The 27,198-nt window shown below is 34.7% G+C and overlaps 1 protein-coding gene and 1 non-coding gene across 4 annotated transcripts in view; both read left to right on the forward strand.

Moving 5' to 3' along the window:
• EEA1 (early endosome antigen 1) overlaps nt 1-27,198 on the forward strand; it is a 125,016-nt gene that overhangs the window by 78,041 nt on the left and 19,777 nt on the right. For all 3 annotated transcript variants that reach the window (XM_061205423.1, XM_061205425.1, XM_061205424.1), the window contains exons 12-20: nt 2,069-2,218; nt 3,248-3,367; nt 10,077-10,280; nt 14,811-15,011; nt 16,147-16,260; nt 18,635-18,790; nt 21,081-21,220; nt 23,886-24,216; nt 25,323-25,424. In XM_061205423.1, the coding sequence (XP_061061406.1) occupies nt 2,069-2,218; nt 3,248-3,367; nt 10,077-10,280; nt 14,811-15,011; nt 16,147-16,260; nt 18,635-18,790; nt 21,081-21,220; nt 23,886-24,216; nt 25,323-25,424 (1,518 nt within the window). The remainder of the gene's footprint in view (nt 1-2,068; nt 2,219-3,247; nt 3,368-10,076; nt 10,281-14,810; nt 15,012-16,146; nt 16,261-18,634; nt 18,791-21,080; nt 21,221-23,885; nt 24,217-25,322; nt 25,425-27,198) is intronic.
• Nucleotides 12,055-12,181, forward strand: LOC133101838 (small nucleolar RNA SNORA40). Its single transcript, XR_009702727.1, has one exon. It is a non-coding gene; the product is annotated as a small nucleolar RNA SNORA40 (small nucleolar RNA).

A 27,198-nucleotide genomic window follows, 5' to 3' on the forward strand; every position in this document is an offset into this window, starting at 1 on the left:
TTCCAGGTGCACAGAAAAGTGAATCAGCCACACACATCCACACATCCGCTCTTTTCTAGACTCCTTTCCCATATAGGCCACCAGAGGAGTACTGAGTAGAGCTCCCCATGCTACACAGTAGGTCCTCACTAGCCATCCATTCCATATATAGTAGTGTGTACATGTCAATCCCAATCTCCCAATTTATTACCCCCCCCAACCCCACCTCACCCGCTGGGAACCATAAGTTTGTTTTCTACATCAGAGCAACACTTATCTTTAATTTGGTGGTTCTTCACTCTGTCTGCACACCAGAATCACCTGGGGAAATTTAAGAAATTACCAATATCAAGGCCTCACCCTCCACTCAGTTATGCCATAATCTCCGGCATAGGCCTGGGCATTGGTGTATTTAAATGTTTCCCCTGTGATTGTACTGTGTAGTTGAGATTGAAAACTGCTGCTTTTTAAAGTGTCGCTTTTTGGCAAATGATTCCTGAAACTAAATATCATCTGATTCTTGTTATGAAAACATGGATTTCTGGGCTTCAGCTCAAATGTACTAAATCTAAACTTCTAGGGGAGAAGTCTGATTATCTTTGTGTTAATAATGATATTGGGTGATTCTTATCCAACAAGTTCAGGAACTAGACGTAGGTGATGCCTGTCTGTAAGAGATCAAGCACTTAGATGCTTGAAATATGAATTTACTTTGAAGGGCTCCTTTGCTTTCACATACCAGGATTGGATCTACTTCTTGTAGTGAGAAGGAGAGGGTTTGGGTAGTTACTACAGTGCTAATTCACTGCATTTTAAGAAGAAGAAGAAGAAAATGGAGAGATGTCAGGGTGCTGGCTTAGGACAAGAATAAAATAAATGTCTTCTCTTTAACTATTACTGATTCCTGTTTTAGTTAGGTTGAAGCATGCTTTACTTTAGAAATCCACTTCGGTTTTCTTTATTGAGGATAGGATATATTTTGACAGCCGCAGGTTGCTTCATAGCATAAGAAAATAGTGGGTGTCCACTCTTCTGATAGAACTTTATTTTTTCCTTGCCAACTGTGAATTTTTATGGAGATATATGCAAGTATAGAGCATATAAGTGTATATATGACACAAAGGCTATAGATTCTTAATATTTTCAGATTTAACATGAATGGGTTTGATTGAAAGCAATTGTATAGAATGCTTGTTATTAATTTCCAGTTTTGCTGAGGCACATGCTGAGATTTGATTTAATGTGTTATGAGGCTGGGGTATAGAAGTACTCTTAGTGTGTAAGCCTTGCCGAATGTCTTGCATCCTTATCTCCACGCCACTCTTTTTTTGTTCTGTACTCCCAGCACTTGTGCAGTAATTCTAAAATTAATACAAACTTTTTTTTTTTTTAATGGACCCACCCCCAGCCAATCCCACAAGAGAAACCAGCTGTTATTTCTGGTAGTATTAGCGAAAATAAGGAATTTGAGAAAGTGATAGTTCTAGCACCAAGACAAATTTCTCCTTTAGTTTTAGCTAGGTGGCAATTTTAAAGTTAATGAATGAGAATCACCTAATATTTTAAGAAACTATTCTTTCCTCTCTTTTATTTAGAAATTGTGTGCCAGTTTGAGGACTTGAGAATGCTTTGTGCTCTATTCAGTACCCAAATGTAAGACGTCAGTTGTGGTGGTTCATAATTATGGGAAAACAACAAGAATCACTTTGGGATTCTAAAAACTACAGTGGAATAGGTCTGAATGTGCCTTAAAGTGTCTTAATTTTTAAGTTTTGTTTTATTTAAGTTCTTCAAGTGATTACAACACATATCTAAACAAAAGCCTCAGGTTTGCTGTTTGTTTTTTTTTTTAAAGAGTGCAAAAACCCTGAAACCTGTGATGTTTGGTTACAGTTTTATGTGAGTCATAATTTATGTGATTAAAATTCAGTTGGATATTAGGTTCCTCTAAAGTATCATGAAAATTAATATATTATGTTTATATTGGTGAAAAATAAAACATTGTTTGGAAAGTAGGTGGTAGTAGTAATGGTGGTGATTGTAGGTGTTTTTATACATATGTACTTACTTTTTTTTTCCTTTTCTAAAGTTACATAGCAAACTTCTGGAGACAGAGCGCCAACTAGGGGAAGCTCATGGTAGACTGAAGGAACAGAGACAGCTTTCAAGTGAAAAGCTGATGGATAAAGAACAACAAGTGGCTGATCTACAGCTCAAACTTTCTCGTTTAGAAGAAGAGGTAAGCTCGCATTTCAAATGAGTTTACATTAGTACATTTATTGATAGATTTGAGGCACCTTAAATATTGTGTTTAATCTTTTTATGGTCAAGAGCTTTAATTGAATTTTTTTAACTTTAAGTTGGGACTTTTATTCCTCCCCAATTAAAACGTCCTATTTATTGACTACATTAAGTCATTTTGTTGTGATTGTATTCCCTAAAGTTCTCAACAAAAATGTGCAAAGAAGGCTACTCTTCAGCTTTAGGCAGGATAAATTCTCCGGGTGAACCTGTCAGGCTGCTCAAGAAGAGTCTTCCTATCCAGGAAGGACCAATTCCTAATGACTCTGAAAAATGAACAGTTGCTGAGGGCATTAATGACATGTAGTTGGTGCATATAAACTTTGAGTTTGCATTTAAGGATTTTCTCTTTTAAAAATTAAACATAAGATTGTATGCTATCCTAATTTAAGCTGTAGTTGGCAAAAATGGTAACTGCTATTTGGTTAAAGTAAAAGTTATAATTAAAGTACGTCTTTTATTAGAATTGAACAAACCCTGAGAGTTAAAATCTGTAGCTTCAGCAAAAGATTTTCTTCTAGACCCAAAATCTTAGTGTGGTAGATCATGCTGTTGTTTCCCAATAAGTGATAATTATGATTGTTGTGAGAAAAGTAAAACAAATATTGATAATGTTACAAATATAATTATATAATTAATTAAAAATAAATATATAATTAATTATATATAATTAATTCCTTGATCATATTAGTATATAAAAACAATAATAAACTAAATGCCAACCTGGAGAAAGAATTTTATACTTTTCAGGATGAGAATCAATTCTTAAGGAATAATTTCTTAATCATGAGATTACGATTCTATAAGTAATGAGATATTGCTTTTAAAGTTGATTTTTATCTGTTGTTTGAATTGAATTTTCTCTTCAGATTTGAGAATTGTGAGATCTGAAGTACTACCAGATATTTATATGATAGCATTATGCCTTTAAGTTGTCAACTGATAGTCTTCATTTTTTTTTTTTAAGTTGAAGGAAAAAGTAACAAATTCCACAGAATTGCAGCATCAGTTAGATAAAACAAAGCAACAGCATCAAGAACAACAAGCTCTTCAGCAAAGCACTACAGCAAAACTTCGTGAAGCTCAGGTAAATAGTATTTGAATTTTTAGCCTGTTAAACAAAAATTAACCAAATCATTATCCTTTTGTTGTGGTGAAACTAGATAATGCAAAGTACTTGATTATGAAGAGTTTTGATTATTTTCAGTATCTGGATAATCAGAAAATCTTTTCTTTTGATTGCTCTGTTGAAAATTTTTTCTAAAATATTAAAAAAATATTTATTATAAATAGATTTGTTACTTATTATAAATTTATATAAAAATTTAAAATTTATTAAATTTCTGTTAAAGAAATTTACTAAATTTATTTAAATAAAATATATTATTTAAATTGTTATTTATACATAATAAATTATTTATTTATTATTGTTTATTAAAAATACCTTATTTTAGAAATTAAAAATGCAAATAAAATTTCTCAGTTTAGTTTACCTCAGTAAAAACTAACATTTTGTATTTCCTACAATAGAACTTACTGTTTATTGGTCATGTCTTTCCCTGTTTCAGAACTATCATATGAACGTTGGAATTGTAGGTATAGAAAATGTGACTGAGTTAAATTTGTACAGATTCTATAGTATAGCTCAGAAGATTGAAATAAGTTAAATTTTTTTTTTTGTTATGGTGAGCAGAAGATAGTACCCAGATGTTTGAAATGAATTTGAATTTGACATTCATTTATTCCTTCGGTCTTTCATTAATTCATTGAATATTATTGAGCACTGTGTGTCAGGCCCAGTGGTAAGCACTGAAATTAGAGAGCTGAGTAAGACACAGTGCCTGCCTTCTAGGAAATGGCAATCTAATGATATACACACAGAAGCAATGTTGGAGTTGAAAGGAGACAGTAAGTAATATGCCTTTCTTTCCCTTCTGACTTTGGATAGTGGCATGGGAGTCAGGTGGTTAGAGATCCAAATATTGTATTCATTTATTTGTTCTTTCATTCAGTCAGTCAACAAATATATATTAATGTCTACTCTTAGCCAAGGAAGTGATTTTGTGGATATGGCAGCAAAGAAAATAGACAAAGATGTCTGCTCTCATGGAGCTTAGTGAGGAAGACAAACACTAGCCAAGGTAAATAGGCAAAATATATAGTGTGTTAGATGGTGGAAGTGCTATGGAGATGAAAAAAGGGACGGGGAGTAGGAAGTAAATGGGGATCTGGAGGTGGGACTGCAATGTTAGATATGGTTGCCAGGGAAGGCATCTTTGAGAAGATCTAAAGGAAGGGAAGGTGTACAAGAACATCAAGAAGCCAGTGTGTGGAGTGGTGTGAGTGATAAGAGAGTTAAAAGCCATAGGAATCACAGCCATAGAAATCACAGAGGATCAGAACATGTCGAGCTTTATAGGTAATTTTAAGGATTTTACTGTGAGATGAGAAATCATTGGAGGATTCTGAGCAATGGAGTAGCATGATCGGACTTATAATTTCGTAGGATTACTCTGGCTACTGTATTGAGAGTAGGCCGTAGGGGCACATAAGTAGAAACAAAGAAATTAGCTAAGAGACTACTATAATAATTGAGACAAGAATGATACGGCTTGGATCAGAGTGGAAACAGTGCAGGTAGTGAAAAATGGTCAGATTCTAGATATACTTTAAAGGTAAAGCTGACAGATTTACCGATAGATTGATATGGGGCATTGGCAGAGAAGTCAAGGATGATTCCAAGGATTTTGGCTCGGGTAGTTGGAAGGATGGAGGTCAAACAAGATGAAGACTGGGAATCCTATTGGATTTGGCAACATGAGGTCACTGGTGACATTGGTAAGAGCAATTTGTAAAGAGAAGGAGGGGCAAAAGCCTGATGGAGAGGGTTCAAAAGAAAATGGGAAGAGAGAAGTTTGATGCAATGAATATAGATAACTCTAGGAGTTTTATTATAAAGAGTAGCAAAAAAAATAGAGTAGTAAAGATGAGGTAGAGAATTTGGCATAGATTGCAGGCAAGTGGACTTTCTTATAATGTACCGCAGAATTAAATTTATTCATCCAGTCACAGACAAAGCTGGAAATGACAGCCTTTTACCTCCTTATAGGCAGGTTGTCTCTTAGACTGAGGGGAGAGCAAGGGGCTGAGTTAAACATTCTTGATTCCTTATTCCAAGCTTTCCAGTTAGTTAAATTCTCAATCTCTGGGGAGGAATAAGAAAAGGATGGCAAAGAGGCCAGGCAAAGTCTCTCATTATGAAAAGTCCTAAAAACTAATTAAAGAGATGTGATGAGTATAGTTCTAGGTGTATATATGTGTATAAAATTATTATGATAGCATAGAGAAGACAGTTATGTAGCTCGGATATAATTTGGAAAAGAGCAGTTACAGAAAATTTCCTTAGAAGGGGCAATCTGTTGCAAAGTTTGTGTAGATGTTTCTGGGTTGCAAAGATGGTGATAGTGAGTAGTATACTCCAAGTAGAAGTTACAAGGAAAAGAATAGTGAAGCTGGTATGAACTAAACTGTTAGGTTTTGCTGGAGCTTAAGGTGTAATTTAGAGATGAGTTGGAGAAGAGCCTAGAGCATTAGACATGGGTAAGTTTATGGAAGGCCTTTCTATCTATGCTTGAAGATAGAAAGGTATTGAAGGTCTTGAGATAGAAGTGCCATAGCCAGATTTGATTTTTAAATAGATTATTCTCATGGTTTTGTAAAACATGAATTTTGGAGAGAATATTCTGAAACAGGAGATCAGTTAAAAGCCTAATATATGCAGTAGTTTAGGTGAAAAATAATGATGGTCTTTTTTTTATCAATTTATTTTTATTTATTTATTATTTTTGGCTGTGTTGGGTCTTCGTTGCTGCACGCGGGCTTTCTCCAGTTGTGGCGAGCGGGGGCTACTCTTTGCGGTGCACGGGCTTCTCATTGCGGTGGCTTCTCTTGTTGCGGAGCACGGGCTCTAGCGTGCCCCGGCTTCAGTAGATGCGGCACGTGGGCTCAGGAGTTGTGGCTTGCGGGCTCTAGAGCGCAGGCTCAGTAGTTGTGGCGGGCAGGCTTAGTTGCTCTGCGGTGTGTGGGATCTTCCCGGACCAGGGCTCAAACCCCTGTCCCCTGCATTGGCAGGAGGATTATTAACCACTGCGCCACCAGGGAAGCCTAATAATGATGGTCTTAGTTTAAGCAATTGCTAAAAAATATCATAGGGACAAATATGAATACTACTTTGGAGGTAAAATAAATACTACTTTGGAGGTAAAATACTACTTTGGAGAAATATGAATACTACTTTGGAGGTAAATTAATAGTTGTAGGGAATGACAGAGAAAGGGAATGGCTTGCAGACTGATAACATTGGGTACATGGTAAATGGAGGTATCATCAGCTGTGTTAATGAACTTGAGAAAGACGGCCAGTGCGGTGAGTTCAGTTTTGGACAAGGCCTGAGGCACCTATGGGATGTATTAATTTAAAGCCTGAAGGAGAGGACCATGCTATATATTAGCTGTGAGAGACAGTATTTATGGGGTAGATGGAATTATTAGAATAAATGTGATCAACCAGGGAGAGAGTGTAATGAGAAAAATAGACAACTGGTAACACAAGACTTCTGGGAAACACTAACATTTAAAGGATGAATGAGTAGAGGAAGAACAGCTCAAAGAAAGAATGATCAGAGCAATTAAGGAGACCTTGCAGAGTGAAAGCCAAAGGACTAGGGAGAGTCAAAAGTTGGGAGTAAGCAGCAGCTTCAAATGTGGGTGTGTGGTGAGGACGCCCAGTATGATAAATGAAAAATATTCATTAGGTTAAGTAGTTAAGAATTAGTGACTTTGTGAAACATAATTTCAATAAAGTGATAGACATGAATGTCTGATTTTTGATTGATGAGTGAATGAGAGATGAGGGAGTTGGGAAAGTAAATATGCATTACTTTTGAAATTAAAATGTGAATTGCATAAAGACTGGGCAGAAACTGGAGTGGGACTTGGTCTAGGAAGTGGTTTTGAGAACCAGAGATACCTGAATATGTTTATTATGTAGGACAAAGGGACTAGAAGAGAGGGAATAATTGAGGATATTGGAGAAGGGGAGGTGACTGAAGGAATAAGGTATTCATAAGCTATGATGTCACTGATACAGTGGGTGGTGGTAAATTCAAACTTATCCTGTGAAGGATATCCTTTGAAGAAAGGATGTGTGTGTGTGTGTGTGTGTGTGTATTTAAATATATTTTACTTTATTATTTATTTTTATTGAAGTATAGTTGATTTACAATATTATGTTAGTTTCAGGTATACAGCAAAATGATTCAGTGATACATAATACATACATACATATGCATATGTGTGTGTGTATATATATATATATATATATATATTCTTTTTCAGATTCTTTTCTTTTACAGTTATTACAAAATATTGAGTACAGTTCCCTGTGCTATATAGTAGGTCCTTGTTGGTTATCTATTTTACATATAGTAGTGTGTAAATATTTTTGAATTATATATGTCTATATATAATTTTATAGGTAAGAGGAAGAAAAATCATGGTAGGTCATTCCTGAAGATAATATAGCACCGCCCACCCCCCCAGGTTAAGTTTGAATAGTAATAGCTGAATGTCCAGTGGACAGAGATTAAGAATTTGGAGATTAAGATTAAGCTTTTAAATGATTATTTAGGGGAATATTTGAGGATGAGAACCCCACTCAAGTGACAGGAGTGAAAAGATGATTCTGAGTATATAATAGAGGTTGGAGTCTAGAAATTTGTGGTGGCACCAATCTATGGAGGTTTGTGATTTTGCTCTAATAGTGCTCAGAAATGTAGGTGTGGAGAAAGCAGATTGCACCATTGATCTAGGATTGGGTTTTTTTTGGACTGGCTGTATTGGAAATTTGGGGGGGTAAAAGGAAATGGAGAATGTAGATGAAAGAATAGTTAAGGTTGGTTCATATCCATATATGAGGTTCAGGAAGAAAAGCTAGGTGTATGCTAAATAAGCTAGAAAAAAATTGAGGTTAATGTCTCTTTGACATTGAAGAGCAGAAATGAGGTCATGAAATTGGAAGACGGTCAGGAAGTTGTGGTCACAGAGTAGGATAATTGACATTTTTTTAATCTAGAACAATTTCAGGTGATCACAAGATCCTGCATGTGAGTGATTGAATAGAATGAATAAAGGTCCAGGAATTAAGATGATATGAATGTTGAGGCTGTACTCTTAATTCTCTATGTATTTTGTATTTCCCAGGAAATTGGCAGAAATTGGGATTGAGAGAAAGACTAAATCAGGTCTCAAGTCTTCAGTGAATGAGGTAGGGATTTATAGATGATAGCAACACAGCATAGAGGGTAGAATAAATGAATACATAATTCCCAAAGCAGCATAAACCTTTTACTTGAGGGAGAGAGTAATGGCGGTGAAGAAATCTAGAAAAAGTCAACCTCTTCTGCTTGCCCAACAGAACAGTCCTTACATATCAGAGAAGGCTGATGGGGAATCAGCATCTGTACAGGGAGCACCAAACTTCAGTTAGACTTGGAAATAGAGTGATAGTTCTAGAAAAAGCTTAGCCCTGAAACTGTGTTTCCAGAAGATTGGTAGAATGTGCAGAGAGGGTTCTTAGTGGCAGGAACAGAGGATGAGAGCAGAAAGATTAGGTTGCTTTTCATCGTTTCGTGATTGAAACTTAGAGGGATGAGAAGCATGTTTGAAAGTGACTGATCTCACATATTTTAATATTGGCACACTTCGTTGAGGGTACCAGGGGGTTGCTGGCTCTGTCTCAGGAAGGTGGTGTGGGCTCCTATAAAGTTTGCATAAGGGCTTGTTAGGGCCTTGTTCTGGGTAGAGGCTCTCTGGCTCTCTTAGAATGATTGAGGCAGAGGCAAAGGCTGTGGGTCAGATAGCTCTCAACATTAATGAGTGTTGCTCTGGATGTGGGCTCTTGCATGTGCTCTGTGTAACATGACGGTCCTTGGTGAAGTAAAGAAGAGGGATCCCTTGATGTAGTGACAGAAGAGTCCTATTGGGGTATTGAAATGATCTTTCATGAGTGTATGTGCGTTAGAGTACAATCACTTACTTTTCTGTTCATTCAGTAAATATCTTAGAACATACAGGTCTTGGATACCTCGATGAATAAAACAGATAAAAATCTTCACCTTCTTGGAGCCTACATTCTTGTGAGGGGGCAGAGGGAGGCACATAAACATGAAAAATAAGTACATTATTTAGTGTTAGAAGGTAAGTGCTATGGAAAGAAAAAATATTCAGGAGAGGGAGTATTTGGAAAGGCTGCAATTTTAAATGTAATGATCAGGGTAGGCATGATTGAGAAGGTGGCATTTGAGCAAACATTGGAAGGAGAGGGAATGAGCCATGTGACTTTGTGAGGAAGTGTGCTAGGCAGAAGAGACAATTGGTGCGAAGGCTCTGAGGTGGGCATGTGCCTGGTGTGATTAGGAATAATGAGGAGTCCCACGTGTCTGAAATGGAGTAAACAAGAGTCGTCGTAGGTGGTGAGGTCAGAGTGTGAGAGTAAGAATGTGGTTAATTGAAGGGGTATTTTGGTTAAATTCTAGTTTATTATCAATAATATAGGTTTATATTGTGAAGTATATAGTTCTAATTATTAATTAAATTTGCCATGTTAAAATGTAATGATTAGTAAAAAATATGTAAGACTAAGAGTTTGAGTCTTAAAATTTATTTATTATCATTTTGTTTGAGGAATAACTTTTTAAGTTCTCTATCATTAAGGTAGTAGTTTTCAATTCTTTACAGAATGATTTGGAACAAGTACTACGTCAAATTGGTGATAAGGACCAAAAGATCCAGAACCTTGAAGCCTTATTACAGAAGAGTAAAGAAAATATTTCTTTACTAGAAAAGGAAAGAGAAGACCTTTATGCAAAAATTCAGGCTGGTGAGGGAGAGACCGCTGTTCTTAACCAATTACAAGAAAAAAACCATACATTACAAGAACACGTAAGCTTGTCAAGTGTATTCTATTGCTAAAATTTACTTTTATCTCTCTAAATCTTACTAAGTGCTTTATCTAAATGATTCTTCTGTTATTTTTAGTACTTTAAAAATTATTATGTATTTCTGACAAATACCATCTCATTTACCTTAGAGGTGGGTTGCTATTGTAGTGAAAATAAGTTAACATGATTTGATGAAGGAACTCTCAGTTCATGTCCCAGGATGTAACTTATTACCTGTGATGACCATGAGCAAATCATTTCACCTTGTTAGCTCATTTGAAAAGTATAGTTAGCTCATATTGAAAAGTTATTAATAATATATACTTGCCTCATGGCATTTTGTGATGTTTTGAAAAAAGTAAATAACAAAATATATTTATAAACTAAAACCACTAATCAAGTGTTAGTTGTTACTATGTATTGGTTAATAACCAGGCTTAGTGGTTACCTGTATTTTGATATTGTATATGTGTTTGGAATACATAGCTAATAATAATTTTGGTAAGTTGCCTTATAGTTCTAACATCTGTGTGTTAGTTTAAGTGAAACTTATAAAATTTAGCTTAATACATTTTCAAACTGTAAAGAATGTATAGTCACTTTTTGGAAGAATTGTCCAATAAGAGAATTCTAATTATCTAAATGAGAAAGTATTAAAGTATAAGTAGGTCATATCACTTTTCTAATTTGGGTATTAGAATATAACACGAATTTTTCCCCCAAATTTCAAAGTTAGCCTAGGTTACCAGTTTTTATGAAGAATTATTTAGACTAGTTTTTATAGTTAAAAGTTGCATACAACTTGACATTGCTTATTATACAAATATGATCTGAAACACATATACAATTTTGAAAAAAGAATAAATAAAAGTAAATTTATGTACTTCTGCTTCTGGCAATGTTGGAGTAACTGATACCTATTTAGTCCTCCCACCGTAAACAACTAGAAAAGTAGAAAAAACTGTGTAAAACCACTGTTTTCAGACATTGTACAACAAGCAGGTTTTCATCCCTGAGAGAAGAGAAGCAAGTGAAGTGAGCCTTTTGACCATTCCAACTTTTGACCCAGAGACATTTTTCAGACTGGTGCAGGTCGGGGGAATCCAAGGAAAGCACAGTGGTCTCACGAACTAAGACATGAGAGGTTTGAAGTTCAGGGAGGTTGAACTCAAATTTGCAGAGCAGAATGTCAGAGAGGAGGGAACAATGTAGAGAAAAAGCTCCAGAAATCTGCTTAGGGATACACTTGAACCTTTCACTGAATGCTAATCTTTACACCCATAAGGAGAGATTCCATGAGGCCAGGCAGTGAACAATTATTAGGAGCTGCAGCTGAAAAATGATTAGAACTCACAGAGCTGGAAAACATTCAAGTTCTAGCCAGTCAGAGCAGAAAGACATGGTTGAACACTTGGGGGCATTCAGTAGAAACCCCAGAAATGTCACCCCTTCGGAGTAAAGCTAAACTATCCCTAGACTAAAAGCTAGCCTACACCTGACCTAAGAAGCATAGGAACAAGCCTGGAAAGGGTCCAGCTGAACCACAAGTATATTAACTGTCAGCTGGAGTAAAATTCAACATTCTTTGAAAGAAGACAGCAAAATCCAGACTTGTCACAACAAATATAAAAAAAAATTACTAGACACACAAAGAAGCAGAAAAGATGTGAGCTGTAAGCAGGAGAAAAATGATTCAATGGAGATAGAACCTGAAATGAGAGAGGATAGAGTCATCAGACAAGTACTTTAACACAGCTTTTAAAATATACTTATATAGCACTTGTGTTTGTTTTTGTTTAATTTGTGGACAAAGACTTATAGACAGGTGCAAAAATAAATCCTCTTTTGCAACCCAGAACTCAGTGTTCAGTATGAGTTTTTTTTTTTTTTTAAATTAATTAATTAATTTTTGGCTGTGTTGGGTCTTAGTTTCTGTGCGAGGGTTTTCTCTAGTTGCGGCAAGCGGGGGCCACTCTTCATCGCGGCGCGCGGGCCTTTCACTGTCGCGGCCTCTCTTGTTGTGGGGTGCAGGCTCCAGATGCGCAGGCTCAGTAGTTGTGGCTCACGGGCCCAGCTGCTCCGCGGCACGTGGGATCCTCCCAGACCAGGGCTCGAACCCGTGTCTCCTGCATTGGCAGGCAGATTCTCAACTACTGCGCCACCAGGGAAGCCCCAGTATGAGTTTTGATACAGATAAGAAGGAACATGATACCTAAAAGAGAATCAAATGATGGGGGTGTATTGATAAACATAAAGATTGCTTCCAGGATTATAGAGCTGATAATTTCCCTCATATCTTAAGCTTTTAAATTATCAGCTGCATTGATTTAGTACTCTAATTTTAATGTTGACATGAAACAAAGATGGCTTCTTTTTTTAGGCTTTTATCTTGAACACAGTGTCTGGATTTTACAAAGGTATTGGCGGGCTTCCCTGGTGACACAGTGGTTAAGAACCCACCTGCTAATGCAGGGGATACGGGTTCGAGCCCTGGTCCGGGAAGATCCCACATGCCGTGGAGCAGCTAAGCTTGTGCGCCACAACTACTGAGCCTGCACTCTAGAGTCTGTGAGCCACAACTGCTGAGCCGCATGCCACAACTACTGAAGCCTGCACACCTATAGCCCGTGCTCCACAACAAGAGAAGCCACTGCAATGAGAAGCCCATGCACCACAACAAAGACCCAATGGAACCAAAAATAAATAATAAATAAATAAATAAATTAAAAAAAATCATATTAAAAAGGTATTGGCATATCCCAACGATCTGTATTGTTCTAGGGTGTGATGGCTTAGGAGTGAATATGATTTGAGCCTAATACATTTTTAGAGGGTGTCAAATTCAAAACCAGGCAGATCCATCTCCTGACCCTAAACGTGGTCCTAAAGTAAATTGCTTGAGGAAATTGGATCCCAAAGATTACAGGTGGGGAATTTTGAAGTGTGTTCGTATTCCACTGGAGATCGAAGAACCCCAACTAAAAGAATTGTGGGCTGACTCACATGACAACTTTCTGAAAGGGCTATTTTATCTTGAAGATTTTGAGTTTGGAGGAACTAAGGTGATTGGCAGTGGAAAGAATCAGAACTTGTGAAATTCCTTAAAAATTTATTGACTTAAATAATTTTGCCAGGACTTCCCTGGTGGCACAGTGGTTAAGAGTCTGCCTGCCAATGCAGGGGACATGGGTTCGAGCCCCGGTCCGGGAAGATCCCACATGCCACAGAGCACTAAGCCCATGTGCCACAACTGCTGAGCCTGCACTCTAGAGCCCATGAGCCACAACTACTGAGCACTTGTGCCACAACTACTGAAGCCAGCGCGCCGAGAGCCCGTGCTCCACAACAAGAGAAGCCACCACAATCAGAGAAGCCCGCGCACTGCAACGAAGAGTAGCCGCCGCTCGCTGCAACTAGAGAAAGCCCGTGGGCAGCAACGAAGACCCAACGCAGCCAAAAATAAATAAATAAATAAATAAAATAATTTTGCCTATGTTACACATAATTAAAAAAAAACCCTTTACACTTAAAAAAATAAAATATACTTATGGATATAAAGAAAAAAGTATAATAATGGAAATAGAAGTGGAAACAATGAAAATTAGAACTTCTAGAGATTAAAAAAATATCTGAAATGAAAATTTCACTGGATGAATATAATAGATTAAGCAAATGGAAAACAGTATCAGTGACCATTAAGACAAGGTAATTGAAACTGTCCACAATGAAGCACAGAGAGAAAAAAGGCTGGAAAAAAAATGAACAGTGCCTTAATGACCTGTGGGATAGTATCATGTAATCTAGCATACATATAATGAGTGTCAAAGAAGAGTGGGGAGGAGGAAAATATTTATAGAAATAATGGCTGAAAAAATTGTAAATTTGATTAAAAATATGAAACCACAGATTCAAGAAACTCAATGAATTCTAACCAGAGTACCCCAAAGAAACATCAGATGAATTGGATTTCACCTAAATGAAAAATTAATGCTCTTCAAAAGACACCATTACAAAAATAAAAGCCAAGACAGACTGGGAGAAAATATGTGTAGTACCTATATCTGACAATTCAGAAACATCCAGGATATATAAGGAACTCTTATTACTCAATCAGATCAGTGATTGTCTGGGGCCAGAGATGAGCGGAGGGTACTGAGTGCACAAGAGCATGAGGAAACTTTTGGGGGTAATCGGAGTGTTCTCTTGCTTGATTGTGGTGATGGTTAAATGAATGTATGTATTTATCAGCTCTCCTCAAACTGTACAATTGAATTGGGTGAATTTTATTACATCTAAATTATAGTTCAGTAGAGTTGGTTTTAAAAATAATAGGAATCTCTGAATTTGATGTTATTCTTATGATTTTGAGAGATTATGTTTACTTATTTTTGGAAAGATGTGAGTAATGTTTCTCGAAAAAAAGTTGAGATAATCTATCATAGAGCACTTTAACATTCTCATGGTGCTTAAATTTGGGTTTCTAGTTACATCATTTGTGACCTTCATAATTAGAGTCTTGCTTATATGGTAGGTAACTCAACTAACAGAGAAGCTGAAGAATCAGTCAGAAAGTCATAAACAAGCCCAGGAGAATTTGCATGACCAGGTGCAAGAGCAGAAGGCACATCTCAGAGCTGCACAAGACCGCGTCCTTTCCCTAGAATCCAGCATTAATGAATTAAGTAGTCAATTAAATGAAAGCAAGGAGAAGGTCTCCCAGCTTGATATACAGGTAATATCGAATTATGTAACTTAATATGAGTTTGCGTGAATAAAACACCAATTTTAGGCCATCACATATTTTAAATTGTTTCTCTCTCCCTCCCCACCCCCTGCCTTACTTATTAATGGAAAAAAAAATTAGGAATAGGAATTAAATAAAGGTTGTATTTAGACAGTTTGTTGAGCTTTCCTGTTTGCCTTTCTCTCTTTCCCTCCGTCTCTCTCTCTCTCTCTCTCCCAGCAAATTACTCTTCCTGAAACTACCAGATCTTTTCACCTTTTTTTTTCAAGAAGCCCTTATTATTGTTTCCTAAGTTCAAAGTTGTTTGATATTATTATACCATTAGATTTCTGTTACATATATTTGAATTATTTTGAATTTGATTTTTTTAAATGTTTGGTTAAAAAAAAAACTTTAGGGAATTCCCTGGTGGTCCAGTGGTCAGGACTTCGCGCTTTCACTGCTGAGGGCCCAGGTTCAACCCCTGGCTGGGGAACTAAGATCCCGCAAGCCTCGAGCACGGCCAAAAAAAAAAAAAAAAAAGCCCAACTTTGTATGGTACCATTATGTATTTTAATGTGTTTTCTTTCAGAGGCCAATATGGAAGCCTTGCTCACTGAGTCAATCATGGTGTGGGAATTAAGACATATTTCTTTCTTCATTCTCATCATCGGTTTTTTATTCTATACTATAGTAGAGAAAGTTATAGAAACATTTCTAAGCCTTAATTTTCTTTATTTGAGGAGAATAATTCCATTGAAAATCAGAAATAATATAAAATAACAAGTATACTATTAGAATTTGGAAAAAGAGGATACACATTTCTTTCTTTTAAAAATATATTTATTAGATGAGTTACAGATAATTCAATATGTGGATGTCCAATTTTAGAGAGGGATAAGTGTTTTGCTGTTATATAGGGACATCTTTTTATCATTTATTCAAGCATTATTAGGAGTATTCTCTCCTACTCATTCCTGTTTGGGGGATTATCACATACTTATTTTTTAATGTCTAAATCTTTATGTTTTCTGCCAAAAGATTTAATTTTTTAAAATTATTTAGTGACAAAAGTAATGTACACTCAAGCAAGGGGAAATCAAGAACTGAATACAAATTAAATGACTTGTAAATTTTGTTACAGATTAAAGCCAAAACTGAATTATTGCTGTCAGCAGAAGCAGCAAAAACTGCTCAAAGAGCAGATCTTCAAAATCATTTGGACACAGCCCAAAACGCATTACAAGATAAACAGCAGGTAGGAGAACCTGATGCAATTTCTTACCATAACCTAATGTTTTGGTAGATAAATTAACTGGAAACATGTAAAAATGATACTCAGTTTTATATAATATTGTGATTGACTTCCTTATTCTCCTTAATTTCTCCCTGAGTTCAGAACCAGTTGAGTGGTAGATGCGAGTCAGACAGATGGAGATAAAAGTGTCATCTTTGGGAATTCCCTGGCAGTCCAGTGGTTAGGACTTGGTGCTTTTACCATGGTGGCCAGGGTTTAATCCCTGGTTGGGGAACTAAGAATTCCACAAGACAAGAGGCGTGGCAAAAAAAAAAAAAAAAAAAAAAAAACGTCTTTGTTTTTGATAAAGCTCAACTTGTGCAGCTATGGTTGAGCTTCTTAATATTGTATTTCTCCCATAATATACACCTTGGTGTGGAGCTGAAATAATTACTCCTAATTGTTGAATTGTTGCTTCATCCCATCAAGTGCCAATGACTGGGAAAGAGACAGATTTCCACAACTGTTCTAAGTAGGTAATCAGGCCGTGACCCAGATATACTTCCCACTTGGAAGCAGGAAAAGAGCACCATGTATTCCATCTCAATAGTAAGAGTTACTCTCTTTTCTTGGGGGTAGGAGTAAGTAGGGCTGGAAAGAATACACAAGTTACTCTTCCCAACACTTCTGGTAGAATAAAAGCTTCCTCCTTTAGGGCCAAGGTCAAAATGCTGGTAGATTTTTCTTACCTTTGACCAGGTAGGAATTTTTAAAGTTTACTTTTTGCTTGAGAAGTAATACTGGTTGTTGGTCCAAACATTTTTTATAGTAGTGTATCAAGTTAACAAAACAAAATCATTTTCTATATTTACCCTTAACCCCAATCCATTTTTTCTCCTTATATGGAAATTTTGCTTTTAAATTTGTATGTATCCTTCCAGACTTATATAAACATTGAACAAAAATATATGTGTGTGTATATACACACACACAGATCTTTTTGTTTTATACATATACTATCATTATATATGTTGTTCTGCAACTTGCTTTTTACTTTACATTGTTATTTACATTATTGCTAAGTACATCTGGAAAGTATTTTCTAAGGATTAGGTCAGTGCCAGGAACTATAGTGGAAAAAGTATTTATAAGAATAATCACATAAAAGTTTAAAACTTAGCTGCCAAAAATATTACAAAATTCTAAAGCAAGTAGCAAAAGAATAAAACATTTTCTGAAGTATGTCTGATGAAGGGTTAATATTTTTGATGTTTAAAACACTTATACATAAGAAATAAGTGACTACAAAAAAAAGTAAATGATCAAAACTATATTAGCAAATCCTCAAGTTCATTAAGAACCAATTGCAAATTAAGACAGTAATGGAATATGCCCTTATTAAGGTAAAATGTTTGTGTGTATGTGTTTAACACTGGAAGGATTGGACATGGTGTAGAAGAACAAGCAACTTCCATACATTGCTTGCAATAGTATACATTAGTTCAACCTTTTGATGGTGGTAGGGGAAGCTGGTTGGCAATATATTTATTTTAAGACCTTTAGGATTTTTCCTATTCATTAGCTCACTTTTAGTCCTTTACCCTAAGGAAATAATCATAATTTTAAGTATGCTGTTTGCATATCTGCAGAAAGGTTTGTAGCAATCTAAGAATATAAAATAGGACATTTGGCTAAAAAATGGTCTGTATCGATAAAAATAGAAATTTACACAGTCATGTATAATGATATTTTAGAAAATAATGTCACAGTTTCATGATGCATTGTTATGTAAAAACAAAGGAGGTTACAGTAAAACAGTATGTAAAGCGACCTCCTTTATTTTAAAAGTACAAATCAAAAAATAGAAACTAACATACAGAAAAGACTAGAAGGAAAGTTATCAAAACATTAATAGTAATTATCTGTGGGTAGTGGATTTACTAGTAATTTTTATTTTGTTTTTTTCTGTGCAACTAGATATTCCAAATGAATTGTTCAAGTATCATAATGTAATCCCTGTAATTAAAGAAATTATATTAAAAAATGGTGTTTTGAACATTGAAAACATTTAATTATAGTATAAAAGTGTTATTTTATTATTAGCCTGTTTAATATTCTGTTGTATCTTTTGTCTCCTAAAATAACTCTTCCTAGAAAGAGTTATTGAGCTCTTATGTATGTAAACGTAGTATCTCAGACTATGTACAACTTCAGTTCAGGTCCTTTCCATTGGTGGGTAAATATAACCTCTGATATATTATTAGACTTATCTATGGTCTTACTCAAAATAGTTTCTTAAATAAAGTTAGAGTTTTCTGCTTTACTTTGACCAAACATTTGGGCATTACAGCAAAGTAAACCTTATCAAAGTTATCTTTAATTGTACTTTTTATAGGAGTTAAATAAGATCACTACTCAGTTGGATCAGGTCACTACAAAGTTGCAGGATAAGCAAGAACATTGCAGTCAGCTGGAAAGTCATCTTAAAGAATATAAAGAGAAATACCTCTCTTTAGAACAGAAAACTGAAGAATTGGAAGGTCAAATTAAGGTTTGTATAAAGGAAACTGTAGCCATATTTTCTACTGCTGTAGCAATGGAAATTGATGACCTAGAAGGAATCAAAGATTTTAAATTTGCCAACAAATGTGAAGTTGTGATACACCAATTTAAAAAATTACTTGTAGTTTTTTCATGTCTTAATTTTGAATTCCACCTTTACTTTTAATTTCTTCACTAATGGATGGCTTTTACAAATAGCAGTTTACATATATACTGGTTGCATTGTAATGTGTAAGTGTTTTAAAGAGACAACCAACCAAGGATCTACTCTATAATTACAAGGAACTTAGTTTTTTATTGTTGTGAAGTCTCTTCTGCCCTATCATTCCTGTCTCCTTCCCTCCTTATTCCAATGTAATATTCCAGTATGGTATATTTCTTCCTTTCTTTACATTTTACATTTATACCCTTTGGATTTTGTTTCTAATTTAATATTATTAAAACTATTATAATTTACACTATGGTAAATTGCTTCTTTCTTTAACACAACTTCAAGTGAAAGTATTGATTTATACTAAAGAGATTAAATGACTACACATATTAGAGAAGGATTTGACCTGAGTCCTTTGTCCTTTAAATTAGAACTTCTATAAGTTAAAGAAAAATTTCTCAAGTTACTATATATGTAACTTATACCTTCACAGTCAGATGAAGCACTTCTGTACAATTATAGAATCATGGGCTATGTATATTTCTATATGTGCATCTATACCAACATAACATGGAAAAAGAAAATTACATTTACAATTCTATTTATGGGTTCCCTTTTCTTTATGGTCAATGATAATGGTATGATCAATTACATGATGTAATGGTTGAGAAGAACAGAAAAACTTTTTTTTTTGGTCTCTTTTTTTAGATGAAAAGCATCTAATGAGAATTCTATTTGAGTATCTTTTAAAAATAGTTATTTAGGGACTTCTCTGGTGGTCCAGTGGTTAAGACTCCACGCTTCCACTGCAGGGCGGGTATGGGTTTGATCCCTGGTCAAGGAACTAAGATCCCGCATGCCTCGTGGTGTGCCCCCCCCCAAAAAAGATATTTAGAACCACTAGTGTCTATTGTGATCTATGACAATATCGGATATTTAACATTTTGTAATTATTATTTTAGGAAGTATTCCACCTGTTTTATATATATATGTGTGTGTTTGTGTATATATGTAGTTAATAGAATTAACATAGTTACATCGAATATCCAGTGTAAGTGTTGAGTAAGAGCCACAGGTACCTAAATTGGCTTATAAAATAGTATGCAAAATTTTTACAACTATACAAGAAAAGCATTGCTTATAGATGTTCAAACTATATATTTAACAATTTGATTTTGTAAATTTGTAAAAATACATACAGTTATATGTATATGTATGAGATAGAAACCACAGTGTGAAGAATAATAATCTCTAGACCAAGAGATTAAAGAAGCAAAATCAGAAGTTTAATTGGCTTTATATTTAGGGTCAATAGGTGTTAATGAGAAGGATGACATGACAACTCCATTTTAGTTTTGAATATTTATAATTATATAACGTCAGTGTTGTTAACTGAATATAAAGGATTATATATTTTATTTATCTATTTATTTATTTTAAAATAAATTTACTTATTTTTGGCTGCATTGGGTCTTCGTTGCTGTGCGCGGGCTTTCTTTAGTTGTGGCGAGCGGGGGCTACTCTTCCTTGCTGTGCGTGTGCTTCTCATTGTGGTGGCTTCTCTTATTGCAGAGCACGGGCTCTAGGTGTGCGGGCTCAGTAGTTGTGGCTTGTGGGCTCTAGAGCACAGGCTTAGTAGTTGTAGCGCATGGGCTTAGTTGCTCCGTGGCATGTGGGATCTTCCCAGACCAAGGCTTGAACCCTTGTCCCCTGCATTGGCAGGCGGATTCTTAACCGCTGCTCTACCAGGGAAGTCCCAGGATTATATATTTTAAGTGGGCCCATGTGTGAACCTGTTACTTGGTTTTTTCATACTTGAGTTAATAACTTTTACTCAAGTAATAAATATAATTAAATTTATTCTCTTATTCAGAGTTCATTTTAAAAAGTAAAAACTTAGTGACTGCCTCTCATATATAAAGCCAGCTGCTAGGTCTTCTGAAAGATTCCAAGATAAATGGCTTCTTTATTCAGTGATGGCTTCAGAATGTGTTTTTTATTATAACATAAATATTTTTGGTTATTTTTGTGTGTTATGTCAACACCAATTTGAGTGTAAATAAATGTTACAATGTTTAATAGATAATCATTGACATTAAAATGGTTTTATATTATATTTCTGCCATAGAAACTAGAAGCTGATACTCTTGAAGTTAAAGCAAGCAAGGAGCAAGCTTTGCAGGATCTACAAGAGCAAAGACAGCTGAACACAGATTTAGAGCTTAGAGCCACAGAATTGAGTAAACAACTTGAAAAGGAGAAAGAAACGTAAGCTAAACTACTTAAGGGAGAGGATTATAAACCAAGTTTCATAAGATTTCAATTTTGCTATCACAGTGCTTAAAGATTTATTTGATTCTATAAAGTACTGATATTAATGTGAATGAAAAATAAAGCCATCACAATATGGTTAAATAGGAGGGCTTGTGACCAGTCACATTTCAGTAGACTTTGTCTTTAAAGGCCAAATACACCACTCTGACTGAGTTGGCAGACTGGATCTGTGTCAGGATGGTGAGGGTTTTTGATTCTCAGTAGTAAAGATGGAAGCCGAGAGCCTGGGAAAAATATTCAGTACCTTTCAGGGAAATGAAATAAAACCCATCAAAGTTGATGATAGTTAAATTGTTTTATACCTTCATGGTCTCATCCTTTTTTTGGGAGTGATGACAAAACGTTTTTGTTCTCACATCTAGTAAATTGGGTCCTGATATTGTGAACTTGAGGATATACAGATGCATTTTGTGCCTCAAGTGGCATTCTTCTCTTAACATCGTCGTTTCCAGTGCCTAGGTATTTGGGGAGTACATCTGATCCTTTGTATCACCCACTGAGTGATTTGTCACCTCTGGAACCCAGTCATGTGTCTGTGAAGATGACCTTTGAGTTGGTTCTTATTCTCTTTCCCAAGGCCCCCTATGGGCCCAGTGGTTCTTTCCATTTCTACTAAGGTTTTTAAAATTTTTGCCTTTATACTTTATGCAAACATTTCTTATGTGGGGTCCTGCATTTCTAGAGTACTACCTAAGAAAGAAGGGCTGGGTAAACACATCTGAGGTTTGACTAAACCTCACCCCTGGTCATAGGACTCAGCCCAAATAACAGGGTACAGGGCTCCCCTTTCTCAAGGGCCACCTTCACTCTGCATGCAACTCTTTCCCTCCAAATTCCATCTTATAATGTATGTTCATTAGTCTGCAGTTTAATGTATTTTCGAATATCGTTTGTGACTTCTTTGATTTACGGGTTACTTAGGAGTATATTGTTTACTTTTCAAATATTTAGGACTCTTCTAGATATCTTACTGTTATTCGTTTCTAATTTAATTCCATTTTGGTCAGAGAACATACTCAGTAAAATTCAGACATTTCAAATTTTCATTTAGGGCACAGTGTATGGTTTATCTTGGTTAAGTTTCCATGTGCACATATATGTGTTTGCGGGTAAAGTGTTCTATAAATATCAGTTAGGTTAAGGTGGTTGATAATGTTGTTCTAATCTTCTATATCCTTGCCAATTTTTTTCTCTGGTCATTTCTGTCAGTTTCTGAGAAAGGGGTGTTAAGGTTTCCCAGATTGTGGATTTATTTATTACTTCCTTAAGTGACTTTTTAAAAAATAAACTAAGTTTTACAGTCACTATGAAAGCCTTTATTTCTCTTTGCCTTCTTTGATTCACATAGTCTTATGATTTTATAATAATTACTTATGGGAAAGTTAAGTAGCATAGTAAATATATCAAGTCCCAATTTTAGGGTTGCTTGACAGGGATTTTAACTATATTAAATGGTAAAGTAATATTAGTACAATGACTTTTCTATTTAGACCTTTAAAAACCCGTGAGGTACAGGATCCTGTGAATGTACCTTCATATGTTCTAGCTACTTTTTCGAAAGTAAAAGTAAGTTTCTGGGACTAAAAGTTAGAAAACTTCAAGGTATAGATGCAGTTCTGGTATTGTATTAATACCCAACTTCAATTATGTGGCTGGTACATTTTTTAATAACCTCTCTTTAACATATTGTTGAATTTATAATAAAATACATTGATAGTAAAGAACATTGGAAATAGTATGCATTCTAGAAATATTACTTTGCACTTAGTTTCATTTTCACTTTAAAAAATGGTTGATCTTTAATGTGTTCTTTTCTTTTGATATGTAATATGCATAATTTTATTCATTTTATGAAAGCAAAGTCTTTAGTTTAACTTTCTTAAAACAATATTTTCATTTCCTCATTCTTATAACTTTTTTTTTTCCTGTTTTAAAAAATTGAAGTATAGTTGATTTACAGTATTGTGCTAGTTTCAGGTTCTTGTAACTTTTTAATTCATTCTGGTGTAGAAAACTTATATTAAAGGACAAATGATGACAAATCTTTTATATAATCTGCTAGGCTCTAGGATTAAAGTAAATCTTTTGTCTTTCCTCCATGTTTGAAATGAAATATTTCTTCTATTTTTTAACTTTATTTTTCCTGGTTACCTTATGTGTTTTGAAGTTTAGGACCTGGCAAACACATAATGTGTTTTAGTTTTTCAAGGAAAGAGGCAGAGTTCTCTGTGCATGGGGGCTAACATAATAAATAAGTTCTTTAGGGTACATGGGAAAACATTTCTGGCTGTCATAGACTAGAGGGTTTGCTATATGCACAGATTTTTTTGGGGATACATTGTGGTCAACAAGACTGGATTAAGTCATGGGCTTAGATGGTCTTGGCTTTACCACTAATTTATTTGACTTGAGGAAAATCATCTTCATCTGTTAAATGATTGGATCAGATGTTCTAAGGCATTTTTCCGTTGTGTGGTTTTATGACATTAAATTATTATTTTTACTTCTTAACTACACAAGAAAGTTTCAAAACTCAATAATTTATTAATTTGAATGGTAAATTATGCATTATTAAAGAAATTGTATCTTAAATATTTAGAGTATCCAATACAAAGTTGGATCTACAGAAGAAATCTGAAGCGCTTGAAAATATTAAGCAAATGCTTACCAAGCAAGAAGAAGAAAAAAAAGTCCTTAAACAAGAAATGGAAAATTTAAGTCAAGATGCAAAGATGCAGCACAAGGAATTGAATAACAAAATTCACACGGCAGTAACAGAACTACAAAAAGTGAAGATGGAGAAAGAAACTCTAGTAGCAGAGCTTTCTGCAGCAAAAGAGAAATTATCAAAAGTTTCTGATTCTTTGAAGAACTCCAAAAGTGAATTTGAAAAGGAAAATCAGAAAGGAAAAGCTGCTGTATTAGATTTGGTTAGTTGTTTATGTTTACTTTCTTAGGTAGAAGTGATTTTTATTTAAAATGTAGTGACTTTTCTGCTTAATTCACTGTTGACTTTTCACCTTGCATTTAAGTGATTTTAAGTGTTCTTAGAGGAAAGGAATTGGGATTACTTAACCTGAGAAAAAGATATTGGTGTTTGTGTGTGTAATTTTCCAATGGCCCAGAAAATTTTCAGTTGAGTATATAGTCTTTCTCTATTCTGGGTCTGGTGCTAGATTTGGGAAGGACTGCAGCATGTTTGTCCTCTGGGACACTTCCACAGAGAATATAGCTACTAGTTGAAATGTTTTTCACTTGACTGTAAAAAAAAAAAAAAAAAAAAAAGAAAGAAGACCAGAAAGATCTTAATGACTTTTAACTGCGGTGCTATAAACTTTCTTTATTCAACTTTCTAAAACTCTAGATAATACCATGTCTTAGAGATACTGTAAAAAATATTTAAACTATAGAGAAAAAAAATCTGAGTCTCAGGAAATGCGTAAAGAGGAATGTATTCTCAGAAACATTTTAACCCAGAATAACACAGAATAACAGCAAAAGTAAAATTCTTTTGTTCTCAATATGAAGGTCAGTGAAAGTGTTGAGTAGCATAAAAAACATGATTTTCGTATGTTACTTTTATTTTCCTTTCTGTTTGGAGGAAACATCTATCTGTACATCTTCCCTCTTAAGTTATATGTGATTATTTTTATTTGTTGTTTCAATACTTTAAAAAAATTTGCTTCCATTTTTTGAAGCCCATTATTCTACTTTTAAAATAGTATAAGTTAATTAATTAATTCTGTGACATAAAAATGTGGTTTCCAAAGTATTCTAAAATCTTGTCTAAATATTATCTAAAGTATTTATTGTGACTATGGGTTGATAATAGAAACTCTTAGCCTTTTCCTCTCCCTCCCCATTTACTGCTATAATATTTGACTGTTTTTTTTTATTGAAATGGATGATTTTGTCCCATCTTAAATCATCAGTGATTCTGGTTTATTTCCTTGTGTGGATCTTACTGAGATTGTAAACCAAAATTCTTAAATTCACTACAGATATTTTCTGCATAATGTAGTTTCCATTTTTTTAGGAGAAAACGTGCAAAGAATTAAAGCAACAACTTCAAGTACAGACAGAAAGCACGCATAAGGAACAGAATGAACTGAAAAAGTCACTTGAAAAAGAGAAGGAGGTAAGATTTTTTTTCTATAACAAAAAATATGTAAAGCATAATAAGGTCTTTATATTTTCAAAATATTTTCACAATACTTAAGTCAAAAGAAGGTTTTTTCATTTGTGTTCTGCCTACTACTAAAAAGATTTAAGGTAGTTTAATAAAAGGCCCAAAATAAAGGATTATAATTAATAAAGGTAGAAAATTGAGTCAACTAACTATAGAGTTATAATTAGATAATCTAGATTAAGGTACATTACTATGGATAAAAAAAGTCAATAGATTTTCCATAGAAATGACATTTTAAGGGCTCTTTATTTCATGGACATTTATATTAATGGCATATTTGATAATGGTTGTATAACAATTAAGAGATTTTTCTATGGTTAATGCTTCTATTGTTCTCCATCAAAACAAACAAGCAAATGAGTAAATAAATGGGTATAATATATATTGTTATTCTCTGAAGACATACCTCTAGCAGCTAGAGTCCAGGCATGTAGCTTTCTAGAGATCAGATTTGATAAAGCAGCAAAACATAGTCCTGACAAGTCTTTAGTGTGATTGTGTTCTGGTTGTTGATTGAAAGAAGACACCTGTGCTTTATATGCCAGCCATGTAAGTGGCAAAATTATGGAGGTTTAATGCCCAAGCTGTGAATCCAGATTGTGCAAATTTATATCCTGACTGCCAATTATTAGCTATGTTGTCTTGCCTTGTCTTAGGCCGATGACTTGATCTCTCTGTGCTCCAGTTTCCTCAGCAGTAAGATGGGGCTAATAGTAGAATCTGTGTCATAGGATTATTGCGAGAAATAAACGGGTTAATATATTTCAAAGTGCTCAGAATACCAACTGTAACAAAATAAATGGTCAAATGTTAGCTATTTATCATTGGTTATCATAACATAATCATCATTATTAACACTACCTGACTCCTGTTTTGCACAAAAATATTTCCCTTTGTATTGGAGATAAGCTGAAGCATCCATATATAGCACTGAAACTTTTTCAAAAGTAACTTTGAATGGTCAGATGCTCAAATTAGGTTCTTAATGAAATATGCATAAAATATGAAAACATAACTTTGGCTGGAAGGGTTAGAGGTAGTGTAGTTCACCTTGGCCACAGAGGAACCTCAGTGTGACTTCTATATGATATCTAATTTTGAACAGAAATATGTCCTAGTAGATTGTTAAAATAAGGTAGTAGCAAAATATGCCTCAGATCTCTAAATGAGGAAACTATTGTGTGGTATAGTTTAGTGTCATCAGACAGATACTAAACATATTTGCCAAAAATTATTTTGGTTTTATCACAGTTAATATGAAGCTATCCTTTCTGATCACTGTGGCCAACAGGCTCATTTAGCATTTTTTTAAAAAAAATATTTATTTTATTGTTTTTGGCCCCACTGTGCTGCTTGCAGGGATCTTAGTTCCCCGACCAGGGGTCGAACCCAGGCCTGGCGGTGAAAGCACCGAGTCCTAACCACTGGACCGTCAGGGAGTGCAGTTAGCATTTTGAGAATATTCAAAACAGTAGACATTTCAGCAATCTAAAGATCGATGTTGATTTTCCCTTTTTCTATGATATAAGGGAATACTAATCTAGTTCATTTGCAAGCTCTATCCAAATGTATAATTATAAGTTAAAAAGGAAGGGAAGATTAAACAAATATTGAAGATTAATCCAGCATGTCATCCAGTAGTGAATACTGTCAGTTATGAAAGCTCCATGAGGGTAGGGATTTTTCTTTTGGGTTTACTACTGATTATTTGTGGCCAATAGAC

Source organism: Eubalaena glacialis, chromosome 11 (genome assembly GCF_028564815.1).
Source record: "Eubalaena glacialis isolate mEubGla1 chromosome 11, mEubGla1.1.hap2.+ XY, whole genome shotgun sequence".
NCBI lineage: Eukaryota > Metazoa > Chordata > Mammalia > Artiodactyla > Balaenidae > Eubalaena > Eubalaena glacialis.